This window comes from Populus alba, chromosome 1, assembly GCF_005239225.2.
Source record: "Populus alba chromosome 1, ASM523922v2, whole genome shotgun sequence".
NCBI lineage: Eukaryota > Viridiplantae > Streptophyta > Magnoliopsida > Malpighiales > Salicaceae > Populus > Populus alba.
Genome location: NC_133284.1, coordinates 44992494 through 45013536, shown reverse-complemented (window position 1 = coordinate 45013536; position 21043 = coordinate 44992494). Strand labels below are relative to the sequence as shown.

At 30.1% G+C, this 21043-nt stretch overlaps 1 protein-coding gene across 1 annotated transcript; it reads left to right on the top strand.

Annotated features, from left to right (window-relative positions):
- Positions 1 to 11376: 11376 nt before the first annotated feature.
- On the top strand, positions 11377 to 19086 carry LOC118038203 (uncharacterized). The gene is made up of 17 exons (XM_035044525.2): positions 11377 to 11573; positions 11654 to 11717; positions 11844 to 11952; positions 12082 to 12144; positions 12225 to 12325; positions 12812 to 12878; positions 12978 to 13049; positions 13231 to 13392; positions 14818 to 14891; positions 15005 to 15105; positions 15350 to 15460; positions 16052 to 16149; positions 17069 to 17209; positions 17482 to 17529; positions 17890 to 18004; positions 18467 to 18567; positions 18662 to 19086. Exons 1-17 carry the CDS (start codon positions 11498 to 11500, stop codon positions 18749 to 18751), a joined length of 1593 nt encoding a protein of 530 aa, XP_034900416.1. The 5' UTR covers positions 11377 to 11497; the 3' UTR covers positions 18752 to 19086.
- Positions 19087 to 21043: the final 1957 nt, after the last annotated feature.

The following is a 21043-nucleotide window of genomic DNA, read 5'->3' as shown; positions in this document are numbered from 1 at the left end:
ATATTCACATGAATTGTTTCTTAATTTGTTTATATGAAATATTAAAATCTCAAATATATTTTTATAAATTATTTTGTATTGACCCAAATTAACCTATGTAATCTAAGACCTAATTTCTTGGTCAAGTCAACTCTCGAACCAGGTATGATAATTATGAGAAAAACCCTAACTAGATAATGACAGATTTTATTGTTATTTTCTTGCAATGAATGAAATAGAAGAAAGTACATTAATTGAGCTAATTATATTTTTTTGTTGATTTATTTAAATTTTTATTTAAGTGCACCAACTTTTATTTTGTGTATTTTTTATTTTATTTTATTTTTCAAATCAAGTGTCTTAGTGTATGTACGTATTTGTTTTTTTTTATCTATTTGAACGTACCCATTTTTATTCCTTCTATTCAAGTGATTGGACTTCTAAGAAATCTCAATGCTTTTAAATTTTACGTTCTTGTATAGGTCATATTTGAACAAGTAAAAAAAAATATAAAATATAAAATAGTGATAATGATTTTTTAAAATTAAAAGAAAATAAGAATTAAAAGTGACTTGTTCAAATAATAACTTCTTCCACTTTTTCACAGTTCTCTGCCTCTAATTTTTTAATGTTAACATCAACTTAACAGCCATGTGTAATGTATTTAACATAAACACATGATTGGAAACAAATTAAAAATTTTACATGTTTGAAATATAGTCATGGTTATTTTTTATTTGAAAATATATTAAAAATAATATTTTTTATATTTTTTTAAAATTATTTTTAATATTAATACATTAAAATAATCTAAAAATATGAAATAATAATAATTTAAAGTAAAAAATAAAAAAAAATAAAGTTTTTTAAAATATTTTTAAAATATAAATAAACTATCTAGATGGGTAATTGAATTTGGTGGCGATTGGTGGGGGGGTTTTGGAAACTTGGAGCTCACCTTTCACACATGGTCCAGGTCTAGGAAGGGACTTGGAGAATATGGATGCCCCATCCCTACTTGTAGAAGGGACACATTTAATGCTCCTTTGACATTGTTTCCCTTCTGTGTCAGCGCAGGCAAGGACCAGTCTATCCGACCTGCTTGCATCCTGAGCTTTAAGAGTGTGTTTGGTATTGCGGTAGCGGTTGCGGTTGTGGTTTAAAAAAAGTTGTTTTATAAAAAGTACTTTTAATTGAGGTTGGTTTGAAAAAAATAGGTGTTTGGTTAAAACTGTGGTTGAAATTGAGATTTAAAAAAAAGTAGTTTTAATGTGTTTGGTTAAGAATGCTTTTGAAATTGAGGTTATAAAATAATTTTAAAAAATATATATTAATATTAATGGTTTTTAATTTAAATATTATGGATTTAACTATTGCTATTACATCATGAAATAAATGACACTTTATATATAAAAAAATTATTTTAATAAAAAACTATCTACAATTTCATTACGTACAAAATAAATATATTAAAAAACTATCTACAAGTAGGCTTCACTGAACAGTGGATGCATGCCTTCACTGTAATAAATAAATATATTAAAAAAAAAAAAAAAACTGTTTTGTGAACAGTGGATCGTGATCCACTGTTCACAACAGTAGCATAACTTTGGACGCGCAAAAAGCAGGCAGGAGCTGCTTCTTCTTTTCTCGCGTTTTAAACGCATCTGCACGTGGGACCCAGTGAATAGTAATATGCGTTTATTAATTACCAAACGGTTTATTATTTGAAATCGCAGGAAACGTGGAAGCCACCACGTTACCAAACGGGCTCTTAGTAAATGGTACTTCCTCTAGCTGACGAGTTATACTGCTGGCATGACTGTGCTCCTCCTTTGTTCTACTGTGTTGTAAGATTTCATGTATTTTTCTTAAAAAATATACTTTTAAAAACAATGTTACTGCAATTCTAAACGAAACTTGAAAGAAAAGAGAGAAGGAGAAGCCAGCTGAAATTATGCTGATAAACTTCAATCTGTCACCACAATCGTTCATCTGAGAGAGTTCTTCATCTTAAAGGAATTAGGTTAATTTCTTTGCAAGAAAGTTATTTTTTTAAAAAAATAAATTTTAAGAAAAATGAATTTATGAAAAGTGAATTATTTTTTAATATATAGTAGTGTTATGAAAAATGAATTGTAAAAACACTTTCCAGTATTTGATTATGTTATGAAAAATAAACTGGAAAATAATTTATTAATGAATTAATTTTTTTTCAAGTTTATCTAATATATATAAAATATTTAATATAATATTTAATTCACTTATAATAAAAAAATGAAATTTAAAAAGTATAATGATGAATTTTTTTATTATATCCTATATTCATAAATAGCTTATTTTATAAAATATAACTATATATGTCACATTATATTATAGAGAAATAACATTGTGAAATATTTCTTAAGTAAAATCTATTAATATATATTTTTTAATTTTAAAAGCTTAAAATAAATTTTTTTTTTCATATGAAGAAAGCCAAATTAGTTTATAGTAAGGGTTAGATATTTGAGTTTTTTTTTTTTTTGTATGAAGATTTTTTTAAAAGATAAATAAATACAAAATATTTTGATGGATTTTTTGGATAAAGATTTTTTTTTTTTACAGGTATAGGCAATTATCCCTTTAATATCCTTTTAATATATATCAAATAAGCATCAAGAAATAAATATAAATATCTAACATCAAATATAGTCATGCATAAATATTAAATTTCGATGTCATATACATACATATTAGTTCAAATTAACAAATATAAACATGCTAGACCGAATTAAACAAGTAAATATACTTGTCAAATAACAAACATATAGTTTCTTATCATAGTCAAATCATCTTAGCAAGCAGGTTTGTAGTAGTGCTGATTCACAAAATTCTGAACCCAAATTTTTTTCTCAAATTAGCATTTTTTTGCCATAAATGCTTTTGCCAACATTTCATTTTAGACTAAGTGATCAAATGCATCCTCGAGAGTGATCTCATCAAAACCTTTAATTTTCATCACTTTCGTATACAACACATTAACATCAAGTTGATTTTTGTTGAGGCTTTGAATTGCAAATGCTACATCTCCAATCTGTTTAGACAACTTTTTAACATCATCTTCATAAATGCGATTTCTTTTTCTATGTTTTCTCTTTTGTGTACTAGAGGAAGATGTCTCTTTTCCCTTAGAAGTTTTTTCATATTCCCCTCCATTTTCAATTGAAATTGATTGATCTTCGGTGTTCTCTTCCAAGTTGACATCAACATATGATTTGGCATAATTTCCATTTACCATGTCTTTTTCAACAACAATTGTCATTGCCTCGTACATATCAAGTTTTTTGTTGAGATACTTGTCATGATTGGGATGTATATGTTCATAAAGTTTATAATATGCAATTTTCTAGTTCATTGTATAACATTTTAGAAACAAAAGTAAATATAAAAATTACAAAAGTATAATATTTATCATAATTTTACTTCTTCATCATATACATCTTTTGAAACTATAATCATCTTCAAACAATCATCCCAGCCAAAGCTACTTTTATTTTTAAGTTTGGTTATTATTCCCCATTCTTTTTTCATAGTCTTGAGATGATTATCCACATGCTTAGGCTCGCATTGCACGTTGAACTTTTGACTGATTTATGTAGCCCCCTTAACAAAAGATTCTGCTTTAAAGGTGAAAGAAGATTTGCTTCCTTTAAGTGCCTCCTCAGCTAATATCTCGAAGTAATATGTGAGACATAGGCTTAGACCATGTGAAGTGCTTGCCCTTGTATTTTTCATTCTGTGTGGAACTCATTTCTACAAAAAAAAGAAATTATAAATTTATACAAAATAAAATCATATAATATTTAGATTTAATAAATTTCATATAAAAACTATAATTAATATTTAAAAGAGAATACATAAAATATATAAGAAATTATAATAAAGTCAACATCTACTCCAAATATATAACAAAGATAATACAAACTCAAACAAGACATAATAAAAACAAACACATATAATTAACACTCAATTACTAGTTTCTTTAAGTGTTATAATCATTCCACATGGTTGATGCAATTATTTCTCTTTTTGTTATTCACTTCCTATTTTCTTTCATTTCCTCTCGTTGACTTAAGTTGATTGTTTGTCTAATTGATTTACTTTCCGAAACATATTTATTCCATAAGAAAGTCATAAAGATCAACTCACTTTATGTGATTATGAATAATACAACATGCAAGCACAACATTTACTTGTGTTTCATAAGACCAAAAAGATTTTCTATCAATTTATCTAAAACGACTCTTCAAAATACCAAACCCTCGCTAAATAATGGTTCTCAATGAAGAGTGTTGAAGATTAAATAGCTCCTTTTCATTTTCTGGTGAACGTTTTATAAACTCATTCAAGTGATATCGAACTCCATGAAAAGGAGAAATGATTCCTTTTCGAATACCGTAACCAGTATAACCAAGATAATATTTCCCTACAAATTAAAAAAAAACTATTACTATCTTTATGTAATAAGACATTTTATATGTTTATTGCATATAATACATACTTTATTATATACCTCTTGGAATTTTTAGACCATTAAGCCTTGATAATGCATCACCTAAAACCCATGAATCATGTGCATTTCCTTCCCAACTAGCGAAAACATATATAAACTTCAAATCAAAAGTTATAGTTGCTAAAACATTTTGTGTTGTTCCTTCTTTTCGATCTTGAAACTTTCCTTGAATCTCAACAGGAACATTTGCAGGAACATGGGTACCATCAATTACTCCTATACAATCCTATATAAACATGAAAAAATAATTTATAACCTTTTCTTCTAGATGTAATTAATTAATGTATAAAAATATTAGTATTGCTCTCATACCTTAAAATAAGGATAGAATCTTCAATTATTCATTATCTCTGCTGGAATTGTATCCTCTGGATCTTTAATAAGGTGTTTGTATAACTTAAGAACTATTTTTAAAACACTTCTAAAGTAATGATGGATAGTTTCAACAGACCTATAGTATACACCACTAATAACACAAAATCTTTGGTTTGGCCTATAATTTGTAAGAACACAATTACTTACTCTCTAATAGACACATTTTGAGTTGATCATAACAGGTCACGACTTGTGAGAACATCACACAATCTATATAAAACAACATGCTTCATACAAATTTGTTCAACGCAATGTTTATCACCTTGATTCAAAATGTTGTCAATATAGAATTCTCGTTGAGCAATTGCATTTATATGTGGTTCTCTTGGTATATAAATTTTATTTCTTTCTTGTTCAATAATAGCTATCCCTGTAGCTATCACAATTGCAGTTGCTCTCATACATGCTGCATGAATTATCTTACTATCCATAACATGAAAGTGAAGTTTTCTGATAACAAAACCTAAAAATTTGGGAAAATAAATTATAAAAAAAGCATATAAAATACTTACACGATCAATACAATAAATTATGCTCAAAGAAGTTGACAATGTATAATAGTTATGGCAATGATATCTGATTCCCTAAACAAACAAGGTCTTAAAATATATTATTTAAGACCATAAAATTCAATTTCTAGATGATAAAACCCTTTTGAAAATTATATAATTCATAAGTTCACAACAATCAATAGACATTGCCCAATGAAATCCATATAATTACTGACATGGTCCCACAAATTCATTCATATATAACAAATATAATCAAACACTAATCATGAATTAATCAAAGCAAAATAAAATAAGCACATTTATAAATATAGAAAAATAAAGCAATAACTGTGGCAAAAATCATGATTTTTCTATGGTGCAGGTGTTATCCATGTTTTTTATGTTTTTTGTTCATTCCCCTTAAACATCCTCTCGGTCTCAGTCAGTTTCCCCTTATTCTCTAATTCCCCTGTTTTTTCTGTTCTCTCTTGTCATTCCCTGTTCGTTCGCTAAAGTCCTTAACTTTCTCTCTTGGTTGTTCTCTCTCGGTTCTCTCTTGCCATTCCCTTGTTCTCTAAAGAAGCAGGACAAAGATTAAAGATTCAAGGGGCAGGAGGGCTAGACCTCAAGGACCTGCTCCTCTTTTCTAATTCTCATCCCTCTCTCCCCTGACTACATGCACTAATAACGCTGGGAAAGTGAATTAAAAAGAGAGCAAACAACAGATTCACTGATTCTCCCCCTTTTACTTTGCATCTCTCTCTTTGTGCTTCCACCCAAGCATAATCCTTTGGTTATGTTATGGAAATAGGAGTTTTTTTTTTAGAGGGGAGTGGATATAGTGGCTGGATCCGGGGACGGGGAAACAGGGTAGGGATTGGATGGGGAATTTTGGGGATTTTTATTTCTCTGTGTTTTTATGGTTCGTTTAGTTACAAACATGAGTTGCCGAATGTGCAGGAAAAAATGTTCTTTTTATGGCTTGCTTGTGATGAATTGGGTTGGTTTTTTCTGTGAACTTGTTTGAACATGACGAGATAAGATGAAGAAGAAAATTGAGTATAAGAAAAAATTTAACAGGCAGAAGATAAACCATGATGGTTTGTTTGAACAGCAAATACAAAAACAAAGAAATAATAGTTTTTTTTTTAAACAGACACAATAAATTAAACAAGATCAAATAATTTTTTGCTATAATTCTTACAGATCTAAACGAAGAAGATAAAAATATAAAGGAAATAATATAGAGAAATTTGAGGGAAAAAATACCTAAAATAGAGTGGAATATCCGATTGTTCCAGAGATATGCTTTCAATTCTTCCTGCTTCGACTATTTTCGGAAAGAGACACGGAAAGGGGATTTGAGATGTGTTTTATGTAAAGATAGAAAAGTGATTTTTTTTTGACAAAAAAAGGAAAAACACTTTCCTGTGATGAAAGTTATTTTTTTTTTTCTTACCGGAATTAACTTTTTTTTTAACTAGCTTTCTAGATGGTTACTAAATATAAAAAAATAAAAAAAATTTATTTTAAAAATTTATTTTTCTAGAAACAAACAGTTTAAACAAGCTATTCTCCAATTCATGGATCCCTGGCTGCCAGTGCTTTGCATGATCGATTGCTTCTTTGAAAACATGCTGCCGATAATATAGTTTATAGGACCTATCATCTATGAAATGCAGCACTATTTTAGACTGTGACCAATTATCACGACCAACAACAGCTGTTCATATTAGTCTACCATCTGTCTCTCCAGCCTCTAGCACTATTTGTGGGAGACCATTGCAGAAGACTAGTGGGGTAGTAATGTAAGGAAGCGTGGAGTAGCAAGTCAAATTGAGCAGGAGAAACCAGATTTCTCAGAGTTTCTTCCAGTCAAATTGGTAATTAATACCTTTCCCGGGTTGGTCTCACCTACACAAAGGGTTTTCCAGTACTCTGCACAAAGATGTACCACTCAAAACTTGTTTTCCGGTCACCAGACCTTACAATTTCTGTGACAGAAAACGTACTAGACTACCACCGGCGTCCATCTTCAGAAGGATTTCATGGCATGCCTTGTCTCACGGGTCACAGACTGAACAAGGACACTAGGTCACTGTGTTTGAAGAAAGCTGCACACAGTTACAAACGCGACATAGCTTTGAGGGTCAAATTTGTTTGGGACCCATCGAGTGCACAAAAGAACTCTGAAGTAATGATGGATGGGCTGTGAATTGTGATGATGAAGATGGCCAGCATCTTTTTGTGTATTAAGGTAGAAATAGGGCACATGATCTGTTCATGATGGGCAATGCATTCAGTGGCATAACATTTTGGGCTGCGTTGGGACCAGTGGAGTCGGGTCTAGTTGTGCATGGAGATGGTAGAGTACGCCAGCACCTCACTAGATATATGTAATTATGGTTTGAAAAAAAATAAAATTTAAAAAATTATTTTTAGTTATAATTGTTTTGATTAAAATATATATTTTATTAAAATTATGGTTGGAGTTATTTTTTAATAAAAAATATGTTCAAAATATTTAGTTAAAACTATAATTGAAATTGATGTTGGTAATAAAATGATCTAAAAATACATGTATTAATTTTTTATTTTGTAATTATATTAACATGTATTTTATTATTAATACATTTTAAAAAAAAAACAATCATGTGAATTACAACACTGATTTTACTGTTCCTTTAAACTTATTGCAATATCATCACAAGTATAATCCATATGAAAAAGCCTCTAATTTTAATGGGATTATGAACATGAAACCACATCAATTACAAAAATTCTCATGAACAAAATCAAGATGGGGATCAAATCATATATTGGTGAGAATATATATATATATATATATATATATATATATATATATATATACCCAGCATTAATTTTTTGTTATTTAGGTTTGGGTAGCAAATTAACAATAATAAAACAAAACTTAATGAAAAGCAGAGAAAAAACTTAGCAAAAGCATGTAGAAATTGTTTTTAAACTAAGTTCAAAACTCATTTATTAGTGGAGCTCATTTATAAAAATTATTTTTTGTTTTATAACCGAACAAGATAAAATCACAATTAAATAAAAAAAACTCTCACAAACACATAGCCAAACGGAATGTTAATACGCTGCAGATTTTTAATTTTTTAATTTTGGTTTCTGAGTTTCATTATTTGCTTTCAAATGGGATGACAATATGGTGCGAAATGGTATGGAGTGTGCCTTTAATTTCATTCAAGATGATTTTACTTATCCACTCTTAGGATAATCTAATAAAAAAAAATATAACAAAGGTGAAGGGCTAATAATTTAATGTTAAATTATAAAATTAAAAAAAAATCAATGTAAAAAAACAAAATTGAGGAAAAAACCTAAGTCAACATTGGTTAACTCGACTAATCTACCACCAACAACATGTGATCGAAAAAAAAATAAAATGAGACTTCTAAAAGAAGAACCTAGCAAAAAACCAAATTTAAATTAAAAAATATATATTAAAAAAGAAAGCTCAAGCTAACTCGGGCTACCTTGACTACCTCACACTTAGTATGATCCAGTAGAAAGAAAACTGAAAAAAATCACAAAGCTCAAGAGTAAATAATTTAATGTTAAATGATGAAATTGAAAAAAAAAATTCAAGTAAACTTGGATTAACTCGACTAATCTGTTACTCGGGATATAAAATCAAAATAACTCAACAAAGAAAAATGGAACAAACAATGAAGTGAATGGCCTAATAATCAAATATCGAATAATGAATTTGAAAAAAAAAATAAACAACCCAAAAAAAGGTCAAATTTAATTGGGCTCGGGTCATAAGATAAGGATTACCCCGTAGAAAGACAATCATGAAAGAATATGATAAAAAAAACAAAATGAAATATAATTGAATGAACCAACTATAAAATAATTTCAAACTCAAAAATATGGACCAAATATGATATAAAAATAAAATAAAAGAAAATAATTAGGGGCTGAAAAATAAAACAAATTAAAAAAAGGATAAAAAATATAATTGAAAGAATGATAACCAAAATTAAAAAAAAAAAATAGAACAACATAAAATGTTGAGGAAAAAAGGGTAAATCAAGAAAAGAATGAAGAAAATAGCAATAAAAAGAATGAAGACCAAAATTAGATTAAAAAACAAATGCAATAAAATGGTAATGGATAAAATTGAAAAAAAAAAGTATATAAAACACAAAACAAGAGTAATCAAAATTAAGTAGGAGGACCAACTTGGATATATAATTAAATGGAATAAAATACTCATGGATGAAATTAAAACAAAAAAAGAAACAAAACTTCAAAAGCATGAAAACCAAAATAAATAGTAATTAAAATAATAAAAATCAAAATTAATAAAATTACAAAGTAGAGGACATAATTTGTTTTTTGGAAGGGTTATCACGAATTTTCAGGGCATGAGAGAGAAAAGAAAGATGAAAGAAAAAAATTTTCATTGCAATTCAACCAAATCTCAGCCACGAGCACATACTGCATTTCTGAAAGAAGATGACTGATCGTTGCCAAAGCCACCACGGATGAAGGATTTTAGCAACCGTATGGCTTTACACACACCACCCAAAAGGCACGAGAACTATCATACTAACACAAGTTTTTTTAACAATATTTAATTACTTTGAATTACAAAACAACCACAGGAAAGAAAAGACTAAAACGCCATTGAAACCAACCTTAGTTTTTTAATTCAAGGGTAATTTTGTAATTTAACTATTTCAAAAAATAGAAAAGAAAAGGACTCCTTGTGCATGTTTATTTTTTTTCTTTCTCAAAAGGGTATGTTCGTAACTTTACTATGCTGTATTTTTTGAAAAGATAAAAGAGTTCATGGCTAAAAGCTTAATATTTTTATTTTAGTTTTGTTTTTAAAGGTAAAATAATTATTTTAGTGTGATAAAAAAAGTGTCATGACCAATTTATTCCTGATAAATTTGCAATGACTAATGGATCTCCCGTAAAAACAATTATATCCCAAATTACAAGCTTATTAAGTTTTTTTGTTTAAGGATATAAGTGTCGTTTCACTATTTTATTTTAATAAGTATTGAAATGTGTTTTATGAGTAACATGTTTACCAATGGCTTTTAGATTTTTCTTGTCATTTTTACTATTCTAATAAACAGTGAAATATGTATATGGCTTAATGTTTTACTGATGATTTTTAGTTTTTTTTTAATGAATGGTATTGTGATAGTGTGCATGCTTGATTAATTTTTTTTTATTAAAATTTCATTTTTTTTGCAAAATATTAATTATTTTTTTTCAAATAAAAGAAAGAAAGATCTGACATATAATTTCAAGAATATAAAAGACTTTTTTTTGTGCGGAATATATACATTATATTTTGTTTTCTTTTATTTGATAAAACTTATTAGATATTTTTGCAAACAATAAAGTTAACTTTATCTATATATCGTGATAGGATTCAATCATTAATTTTGATCACCGTCAATGTACGAATAGTAGATATTAATAAAAATTTTGATATAAAAGCTTGTTTAAGAATATAATAAATATTATTTTTTAAAATAATTTTTACTTAAAAATATATTTTTTATTTATTTTAAAATTTATTTTTAATATAAATATATTGTTAAAATGATAAAAAATAAAAAAATATTTAAAAAACACAGTTAAATAAAATGTCAAACAGATTATAAACTTTAAAGGGGTATTTAAGAATGCGATTACAATTATTTTTTAAAATATTTTTTTTTATATATATGTTAAAATAATATTTTTTATACTAACACATTTAAAATAATCTAAAACTAATAAAAAATAATAATTTAAAATAAAAAAATTTAAAGTTTTTTTAAAATAAACATGTTTAAGAAAATATTGTTTAATAGTAAAGGACAAGGAAAGCCTATCCTTTATCCAAAAGATGCGATGTTATCACTTGACAACAACCTTATCCCGGGTATTCGGATTCTCAAATCTCAACCCGACACGAAGCAAATAAATCAGCCACGTGCCATTTAATATAAACCTCGCTCTCTCAATTTCCTTTTCGTCGTCGTCTTCTTCACTGTCGGAGCTTCAACTTTCGCTGCAAGCAAAGCAAAAGAAAACATCAGTGATGGACGGAGAAGAATTTTCAATGGAAGACCCTTCACAGTTACTCCAATCAGCCTCCGATTTTGCTAACTATCCAGGTCACTCCTCCTTCTTTATTTTTTATTTTATTTTCTCTTTTTGAGCTTATTTTTAACATCTGCTGCCTTTAAAAATCCAGGCGTTCCAAATGACGTCGCAGCCAAGGAATTTCTTGATCGTTTTCCGCTTCCAGTCATCATCAAGTAAGTTACTAGTATTTTTATAGCTACCTATTTATTATTCACGAATGTTGTTTTTTCTTTCTTTAAGAAAAAAACTGCTTATTTTTCTTAATTAGGTTGTATTAATTAATTTAATTGAAATTGCAGTGCTCTGCAAACAAAATCAGAAGTGCCTGGGTTAGAAGCTACTTTAGCGGCTTGTTTAGAAAGAATCTTTAAAACTAAGTATGGTGCATCGCTTATTCCACTCTATATGGTATGTAATATGGGTGTTTTGCTTCTTTTTATTATTATTATTATTATTATTATTATTATTATTATTATTATTATTATAAATTGAATTAATGATGGGTTATTGTTTTGTGGTTGTGTGTTTTCATTTCAGCCTTTTGTGCAAGTAGGTCTGACGGCGGATTCTCAATTAGTCAGGTGTTTAGCTTGCAAAACGGTATGGATTTATTTAAATACTTGAAATTTGTTATGTTTTCAATTTTGATAATAATTTGCTAGGTCAAATGTTATTGGCAGGCCTCTTGTCTTTTGGAGAATATTGATGAAACCATATCAGCTGCACAGCTGATTATTGACAATGGTGTATATCCGCTTTTGCTTGATTGTCTCATCAATGGGTAAGAAGCAAAATATCAGTTGCTTTATTTTATTTTTGAAAATATTAGAAAAATCATATTGATCTTGACACACCTGTCTCAAGGGGAAACATGCAGTCTATCTTGACTCTTGATGGATTAATTTCCTTCAAAGATGTTGATACACTAAGGCTGATTTCTATGCTGGTTAGATGTTTCCTCCATGCTGTCTAAATTTCTCAAACTACCAACAGGCTAACACTGCCACTTGTTTCATCTGGCGTCAATATGTTAATAACAGATTAAGATTGGCTGTCTGATGACTGGATAAACCTAATATATGATTTAGGGTCTACATGTGCTGAGACCACTTTGTGTAGCTCGTCTTCTTGAAAGGCTTTATTTCCTCGCACTGTAATGTTGATGGGTGTGTGTAGTGCATATATTCAAAGCTTATACTGAGGTCATGCTGTCTGAAACCTACTGTTGACGTGATGCTACCTGTGAAATGTATTTCTATTTCTGCAGAAATGAACAAGTGGCAACTGCATCAATTGAGGCAATTGAGAAATTAGCTGGCTCTAAAAAAGGCATGGTAAAGACTGATCAGTGTGCCACTAGTCTGGAAATCAAGCTAGTTATTATTTAATCTATTTGGACTGATGATTGTCAATTGTTTGCAAAATGTATGCAGGAAATTGTCTTCCCTGCAAATAACAGCGATGATATGCACCTAGGAAACTTATCAGCCCGATGTTCATCACTGGTATGCTTGTTGGGGAGTGGATTTCTTAAAACTGATGTTTTTCTTCATGATATCTTTTCTTGATTTTACAGTTCCATCTTCCATATTGCAATACAGTAGCTAAGCTGGTTTAGATGACATGTGTTCTTTATAAATCGATTTTTTTGGCTAATTTGTTATACATGGCAAAAAATTCTTTCAGGGACGTGTCCGGGTATTATCTTTAATAGTGAAATTATTCTCTGTTTCTAGAGATGTGGCGTCAGCAGTTTACAACTCAAATCTGCTGAGTTTATTGGAGGAAAAAATCAGAAATACAGATGATACTCTTGTATCTTTAAGTGTTTTTGAGCTCTTTTATGAGGTTGGTGCTATTTATCTACTTTTTTCTTAATCTCTCCTTTCCTTCTTAACTGCTTTTGAAATGATCTATCCTTTCAATCCTGCCTCTACCCCCCCCCCCTATATGCATGGCAATATCGGAAGACCAAAGCAAGCATTCTAATCATTTGATAATTAGTAGCAGCTAATTAGTGCCAAGTACCATTATATCATCCTTTCGAAGCATGCATCAATTATAAGTCTTTTGTTCCATTCCTCAACTTCAATAATTAGCTTGTCATTGGAGTTTCAGTATGCAAAAGACCATAGAAAATGTGACCCCATAACATGCAGAACATAAGAAAGAGGATTTGCGTACCCTATCATTTTTCCCGCTGCCTTTTTCACCTTTTATTGAACTTGTTTTTAAGGCAGTGTCAATCAGTTTCTAAATGGTTGACTGGTTCATCTTTGTTCATAACTTTACCAGTCAAGTGTCAAACAAACCACTCAAAAATTCACACACAAGGTGAAAACTACAATTTTTCTTTAATAGCATGGATTATAGAGTTTCATGGATACGACGGCATTAGATTGGTTGGCAGACAGGAGCAGGCTCAGGGAAGAATGAGGCAATTCTAGGTACAAATTGGGCTTTTGGTATTGCAGGTCAAAGGAAGTTAAGAATTCTAGTTGAAAAATCCATGGAGGTTGTGAAAAGTGGGTAGAAACAAGGTTTAGGGGATGTGATAATGGTTAAAAATCTAGCTGTTTAGATACTGGAAATGGAAAAATTAGATTGAGTTTATGGAGTTTGAAGAATTAGGAGATGCTCCTACAAATGTAACAGAACCATAGTTATGAGTTCAGTTTTGAAGGGAAGAGATACTGAGGTTGTCCTCTTTCAATGGAGATGCCACCTTGTCTGCTAACAAGAAGGATTTCTGAAACGGTTGAACCAATGAGAAGGATTGAATTGTTACAAGTTTCTTTTTCTATGGACAAAGATCTCGTGCTCCTCAAAGACCGAAGAAGAAATAGGAAGTTGATATCCTAATAAAATGTTTTCTTTTGGATGCATAACAGGAACTCAGAAAATGTTAAACACCAGCAATAAGTGGAACAATATGGTAGAGCATCATAATCTAATGATAGATCATCATAATTATATATAAAAAAACAAGAGAATATTATTAGTGTGTCCAAAGAAACCATGTTCCATGTATCATGGTAAAGCCATGTAATGGACAAATCATGGCTCATATGGTTTAACGCACCTGGGTTGCTAATAGGAGGTATATGTGATCTCATACCAAGCAAGATTGAGGCAATACTTCTGAATGATATTGTTTCCCTGAATAATGTTTTACTTTCTGGCCTCATTTCATTTTTCATTTTCTGTTTTCCTTTATTTGTTATCTTGTGTGCATTTTGATCTTTCCTTATTATGCATGGTGAGTGAATCAAGCTAGCAGAAGTAAAACATGCCACAGAATTCTTATCAAAGACCACTCTTGTCCAACTGCTCTCTTCTACAATCAGGTAGTCGTTTAAGTAATATTGTCTGCGACTATTTCCATAGCTTTTGATCCTCTCTGCTTTTGATATTATGTTCCTCTTCTTATGTGTTTTGTTTCTACCCCTTTATTTTGAAGCAACATGTCAAAAGAAGCTATATTAAGATCAAGAGCAATGATGATAAGTGGAAGACTTCTTTCTAATGACAACAACATATACAATTTCATTGATGAATCCAGTAAGACTTACACTGAAGTTCTTGAGCTTATAGATTTTCATAAGGATATTTATTTGAAGAAATTGCATTTCAGTTCACCAAAAGTGCTTCATTTTATTTCTGTTCACATTGAGTGCAACTGGTCTATAAATAAGGCATCATGCATCTTGGACAACTGTGAGATTTGCATTTTCTGAGTCAAGTAACAACCACTTATTTTTATCTTAATATTGAGAAGCTTGTAAATGTACTGTTTTCCTTTCAGATTTAGGTGTTAAAACCATTATATCAGCCATCGATGGAAGACTTCTGTTAGAAATTGAAGATTTGAATGAATGTGAATCTGCCCTTGAAGCATTGGGCCAAATAGGATCATGTAAGTACTAAGCACATGACAAATTGCTGTAAGCAAGTGATACGGTTGCCATAACTTGAAGCAGCTTCAGTTCATTGATGGTGTTTTTTATGGATGTACATTGACATTAAGTCTTTATATTTGTTAACATGGTTTTGGTGGAGCTCTTCAGTTACTGACTGCATCAATAATAGCATGTTTGAGACTTTTGACTTGTTTGACATGGGCCCACTTCGAACTTGTTTGGAATCTTAAAGTAGTGTCATATCGATTTCTTTGATGTTTATTGATAAATCTATTATTATTATTATTATTATTATTATCATTGACAAATGATAACTCAAAACACACCAGAGTGCAAACTCAAAATAATGTATGCTCTCAATGTAGAACTTCATGTCCTAGATGAGATGTCTGTCTGACTGTTTGTTTGGAGGGTTCAATCTACATTGCATAGAGTTTAAAAGACATCATTAGGTCTTATTTTATATGTTCTATCTTAAAATGATTTACAAGTTCTCACTTTAATCTGCTTGCGAAATTCCTGAAACTCTTTTCATTTGTCATCTCTGATGAAACTGAAAGCTGTCTATTATTTTCATATGCTCTTAGCAAGCCAAGGAGCAACACTGCTACTCACATTTTCACCTCCTGCTGCTAGACATGTTATTGATGCGGCCTTTGATAAACATGCACGTGGCAAACAATTGGTGAGTGCTTCAGATCATTCTATTCTACCTTTTGCATTTGTTGGCGCGCGATGAACCATGGGAAGCTTCCCTTTAGTCAATAGTTTTAACTAAAAAAAGGGTTGATAGAAATATGCATACAAGTCTAGTAGGTAGGATATGAAGGCATAGTACACTAGTAAAATTCACCCGTCAAAAATGTTGACTGCAGAAATAATGCAACTATAACGCTAAATTGATGCATTTTAAATCATTCTATTCTACCCTACTTCAGTATCTGAGTCAGCATTAATTTTTGATACATACAGAATGTAAACATAAAATATGATAAGCTGTTGCAAGTGTCCTAGTTTGTAGATCAAGTGATACAGCATTAATCATTTCTGAAGATCAGAAGGAATTTCTCATTCACTTCCCATGCTCATCTGAAGTATGCTGTATGCTGTCTCCAGTATGAGAGCCTTCTTTCCTATGTATCAGGAGCCTAAGAGAAGTACTGCTAGATCTCTGGGAGGACATCACATAATCAAATATATTAAACGTGTTGAAGATGTGTGCGAGTTAAAAAGATATCCAATATTGATGTGCAAAATTCTGCCACGCTGCTTAACATCTCTTCTCAGTCTCTGTATATTCTTCTGCATTTGTGTTTATGAGCTTTACCCAATTAGCATGTTTTAGAAGTAACTGAATTCTTTTAACTATAATTGAACTTTCTCCTTATTAAAGGAATTAGTATTGCATCTATGCTTTATCCATACTCCAGCTCTGCAACTTCATCCCAAGTAATAGCCAGTGTTTTTAGTTTGCAAGTCTTCTCGCTATGAAAATGTAATGAGTGATCTTCTATCAAGAGAATTCAGAATAAAAGAAATATCATATGTGACATTCTATATGTTCCTTTTAAAAACCTGAGATGGTTTTTTAATGTTAAATGCAGGCTTCATTGCACTCTCTTGCAAACATCTCGGGTGAAACTCGATCTGATAGCAACATCATACTGAATGGTGGTGCAGAAGCAAGCCTCCGGCTCTTGATCTATGATGCAGCAGCATCCAAGAGCTCAAAGCTGACACCATCAGTGAGCATTTTTTGATATAATTTCTTGATTCTTTGCATGTTCTGTCACAGCATGGTCTTGTTTCTCATAAAGTTCTGTGATTCACATTGCTACAAGTGACTTTAAGTAAATAATACATCACATAAGCGCCAGCAACAAGCAGGTTGCCATATCATGGGTCCTGTGTAAGACCTGCATTTTTTGTTTCAGCTAGGGGAGAATAGTTCCGTTTCTTCTTGTTGTACGCACCTTTCAATTTTTCATAATTGAAATTAAGTTGGTTCAATTGGCAGGGACTTTTCCTATCAGTTCTTCAACAAGATTCAGAAGTTCGACTAGCAGTAAGAATTTATCTCCCCAATTTTTCTCTCATTTACTTGGTGCATGACGTGAAATTTTAAATACATCTCAAATTATTATAAGTAAAGTTGAGTGGTTCGCTTAAGCCCTTTTTCTTGACTTCTTGTGATTTTGCATTTCATTTTTTTCCTCTTTGCAAGCCTGGTTCATAGTGAAAGTAATAAACATCTGGAAAAGCAGTTTTAAAGCATGTCAAAAGTATGCTTTTCAAAAGATCTAGCCTTTGGCTGAGTCGAACTAACATTATTTGAGTCTAGCTATATCTTGGTGCTTACAATTGCTGGATACAGATTATTATATCAATGATATGTAATATGACATCCTTGTGTGATTATTTTCAGGCTTACCGAGTGTTAACTGGGTTGGTGGCTCGGCCATGGTGCCTAATGGAAATTTGCTCAAAGCAAGAGATAATAAATATAGTGACTGGTCCAAAAACTGAAACAACAAAAATAGGTTTATATTGTCTCTTATTCTTTGTTTTAATTTGAAATGATTGCATGCTTAAAACTATCATGCATTTTTTTTGTGCTGCAATGATCGCATTGCATGATTAAAACTGCTGTATTTGCTATTATGTGTGTGCTTGACTTTCTCTACTAGGAGCAGTCTTAGCTACAGTTACAGTTATTATTGTGTTCTTTGTATACAAATTCTTGCTTCCTTTTTTCCTTTCTCAATTTATTTTTAGCTCTTCAATTTCCTCACCGAAGAAGCTTGTTTGTAGGAGGACAGTCTTAAAGAGTGGAACTTAAAGAGCATATAACTTTTGTAATAAAATGTCTTCTCCTGGATTATTTGATCCGAGAATGTGGAATTTGGTTTTGTTATTATGCCCTTTCCTCATTTAGTTTATTTAATTCTTCGAGTCTACAAGAGTTATTGCTTTTTAAAAATCCTTTTAATGGAAAATCTCAGGTATGGAAGCTAGATATAAATGCTGCGTAGCAATCCACAGAGCTTTCATGTCCTCCAGTAAACTTACTGGCAACCCTGCTCTTGCTCCAATAGCTGCCAAGGTGAGATTGTTGCCTTGCTATCTCCAAAACTGACTGATGAAATTTGCTGAACCTCCTCTTTCTAACCCGTTGGTTTTCATTGATCTGGTTACAGCTGCAGGAAGCTGTTAGTCGAGGTCCATATCTTGCAGACAAGATTTATCGTGAAGCACAACCTATGGTAGTGACAGCTGATAGATTCTAACTTGCTCAGGCAAGATGAGATATAACTTTCCCATCTGTTGTTATGTACTCCGTACCACTTCCATATGGTTTCACATCTAAGGCTAACACCAGACTATAGGACAGAGTTGCTCTTTTTGCCATGCGATTCAGGATTTGTAGACTTGTGGGCTGTGCTCGGGCCACGAGACGAGGTGGTGGCGTATGCAAAATGTTAAGTATGGCATGCTATATCTACAGGTACAAATGATAGCATTGTGATGTCAATAAATTTCTGAATTGTGTAGAATTGTGAGGGTTTTTATTTTTATTTTTTCCTGTGGGAAAGAATATAAATAAAAAGGAAGTTACAATCAATGAGGTGCTGAGCGTATTCGCACATGTAAAATTGGTCTAAGAAGCTATGGACTTGAAAAGAATTCTCAAAATGTATTTGTAAAGAGGTTTTTAGTTAGAGGGAAGAGATTTTCCCTAAAATCATCCGACATGAGACAGAAGCACGGACTAGGGATATATAATTAAAATTACACTTTCAATACATAAATACAAGTTGACACTTTTCCAAATCTATTTTTATGGCAATTGGATATTTCTAAGAAGGAAGCCATGCCATGTCATTCATTTTATTTTTGAATTTTGAATAAATTGGATAATACATCTTTGCATGGGTAGATAACATGTTTTTTATTTAATTTTTTACCATCTTGTGATCGGAAAGTTGTAGTTCATGTTTTTGGAGCTCAAAAACCTGAATTTAAACTTTTATTTTAATCTTAAAATACCTTAAAAACCTCTATAAATCATTTTTAAATTAAAATACTATTAAATGAGTTTAAAAATCGGAATTAAAATAAAATTTAATGAGTCAAATCTTTTTTCATGCTTGAAGAACAAAATCATTTCCATTTTTTTTGTCTAAAATGAATCAATTGCACTAAAATCAGATATTTTAGTGTTTGAAATGTATTCAACTAATCACTCCTTTTCTTTTCCCAATTATTTTCTCTTTATTCTCTCAACAATCTAGAATTGAAATGTGATAAAAATAAAGTTTTGGGTTGAAATGTAAAAACTTTTTAAAATAAGGGATCGAACTAAAGTTTTTAATGCCCTTTGAATAGTAAAACAAAAAAGACTTTTTTGCTATTAGTTTTAGTTCTTGTTTTTTCAATTTTTTAAACTGTAAACTAAAATTTTATTTTATAATATAAATATTTAATTTAATATCAGAATATTTTATAATACCTTAAATACATTAGAGTATGTAAATAAAATAAATCATAAAATATAAAACTTGGACATCATAGTATAAAATGATAAAATTAAAAAAAAAAAATTGATCACGTATTGTTGGATTTTTTAAAGGACAAAAAAAGAAGAGATAACATGCATTTTATAATACCAATGCATTTGTAAGATGATGGATAATAACTGCAATAGTAAAACTACATCTTTTGGTTCATTTTGTAAGTGTATTTTGTAATATATTGATTTTATTGTTTTTAAAAACATATAAATGGTGATGTTTTTTAGATTTTTAAATAAAGATAACAAAATGAGTAATTAGTTTAAAGGAAGCTAATAGTAACGGATTTCAGGTTACCAAGTTAATTTTATTCATTATATTCATTAATATCATGTCTTATGAAATATCCTTAATATTTTATATAATATCATTTTAGATATATATAAAAATAACTAATAAAATACTAAGTTCTTGTTTGGTACAATAAAAACAATATTGGCTAATTGTAATTATAATTATAATTATAAGAAATACTAAATAATTATAATTATAAGAATATTAAAACACGTGGAAAGAATATTGTAGATCATCCACATTTTTTCTATTTTGACCCTCTCAAAACCACTCAATTCAATAGCATTTGGGGTATTTTTTAATTTCCCATGGATTCATTTGTCGTCACCACATTATAAAAGACATGTCTATGTTTTACATGTATTATGTATAGTAAAATAACTTCACTATCCTTGGATCAAATTTCTTAAAGCTGGGCCTAAGGACATTTTCATCCTTTTGATTTTATAAACACAAAAATATCTAAATTACTCCTAAAAAAAACTAGGTCTTATTCTAATGGCAAGGGGTGTTTTAGTATTTTCACCATACTTTTTTTTAATAATAGGTTGGTGTAGGGGCTTTATTGAACAATTTTTAATACATAGTAAAGTTACTTAACTACTCTTAGGATAAAAAAAAAAAGCTTCCTTTCGAAGGATTTTTCATCTTTTCATATTGGTTTTTGTGTTATTTCTATAAGAGCAAAGATGCACTTTGATCTTTTAGTAAATA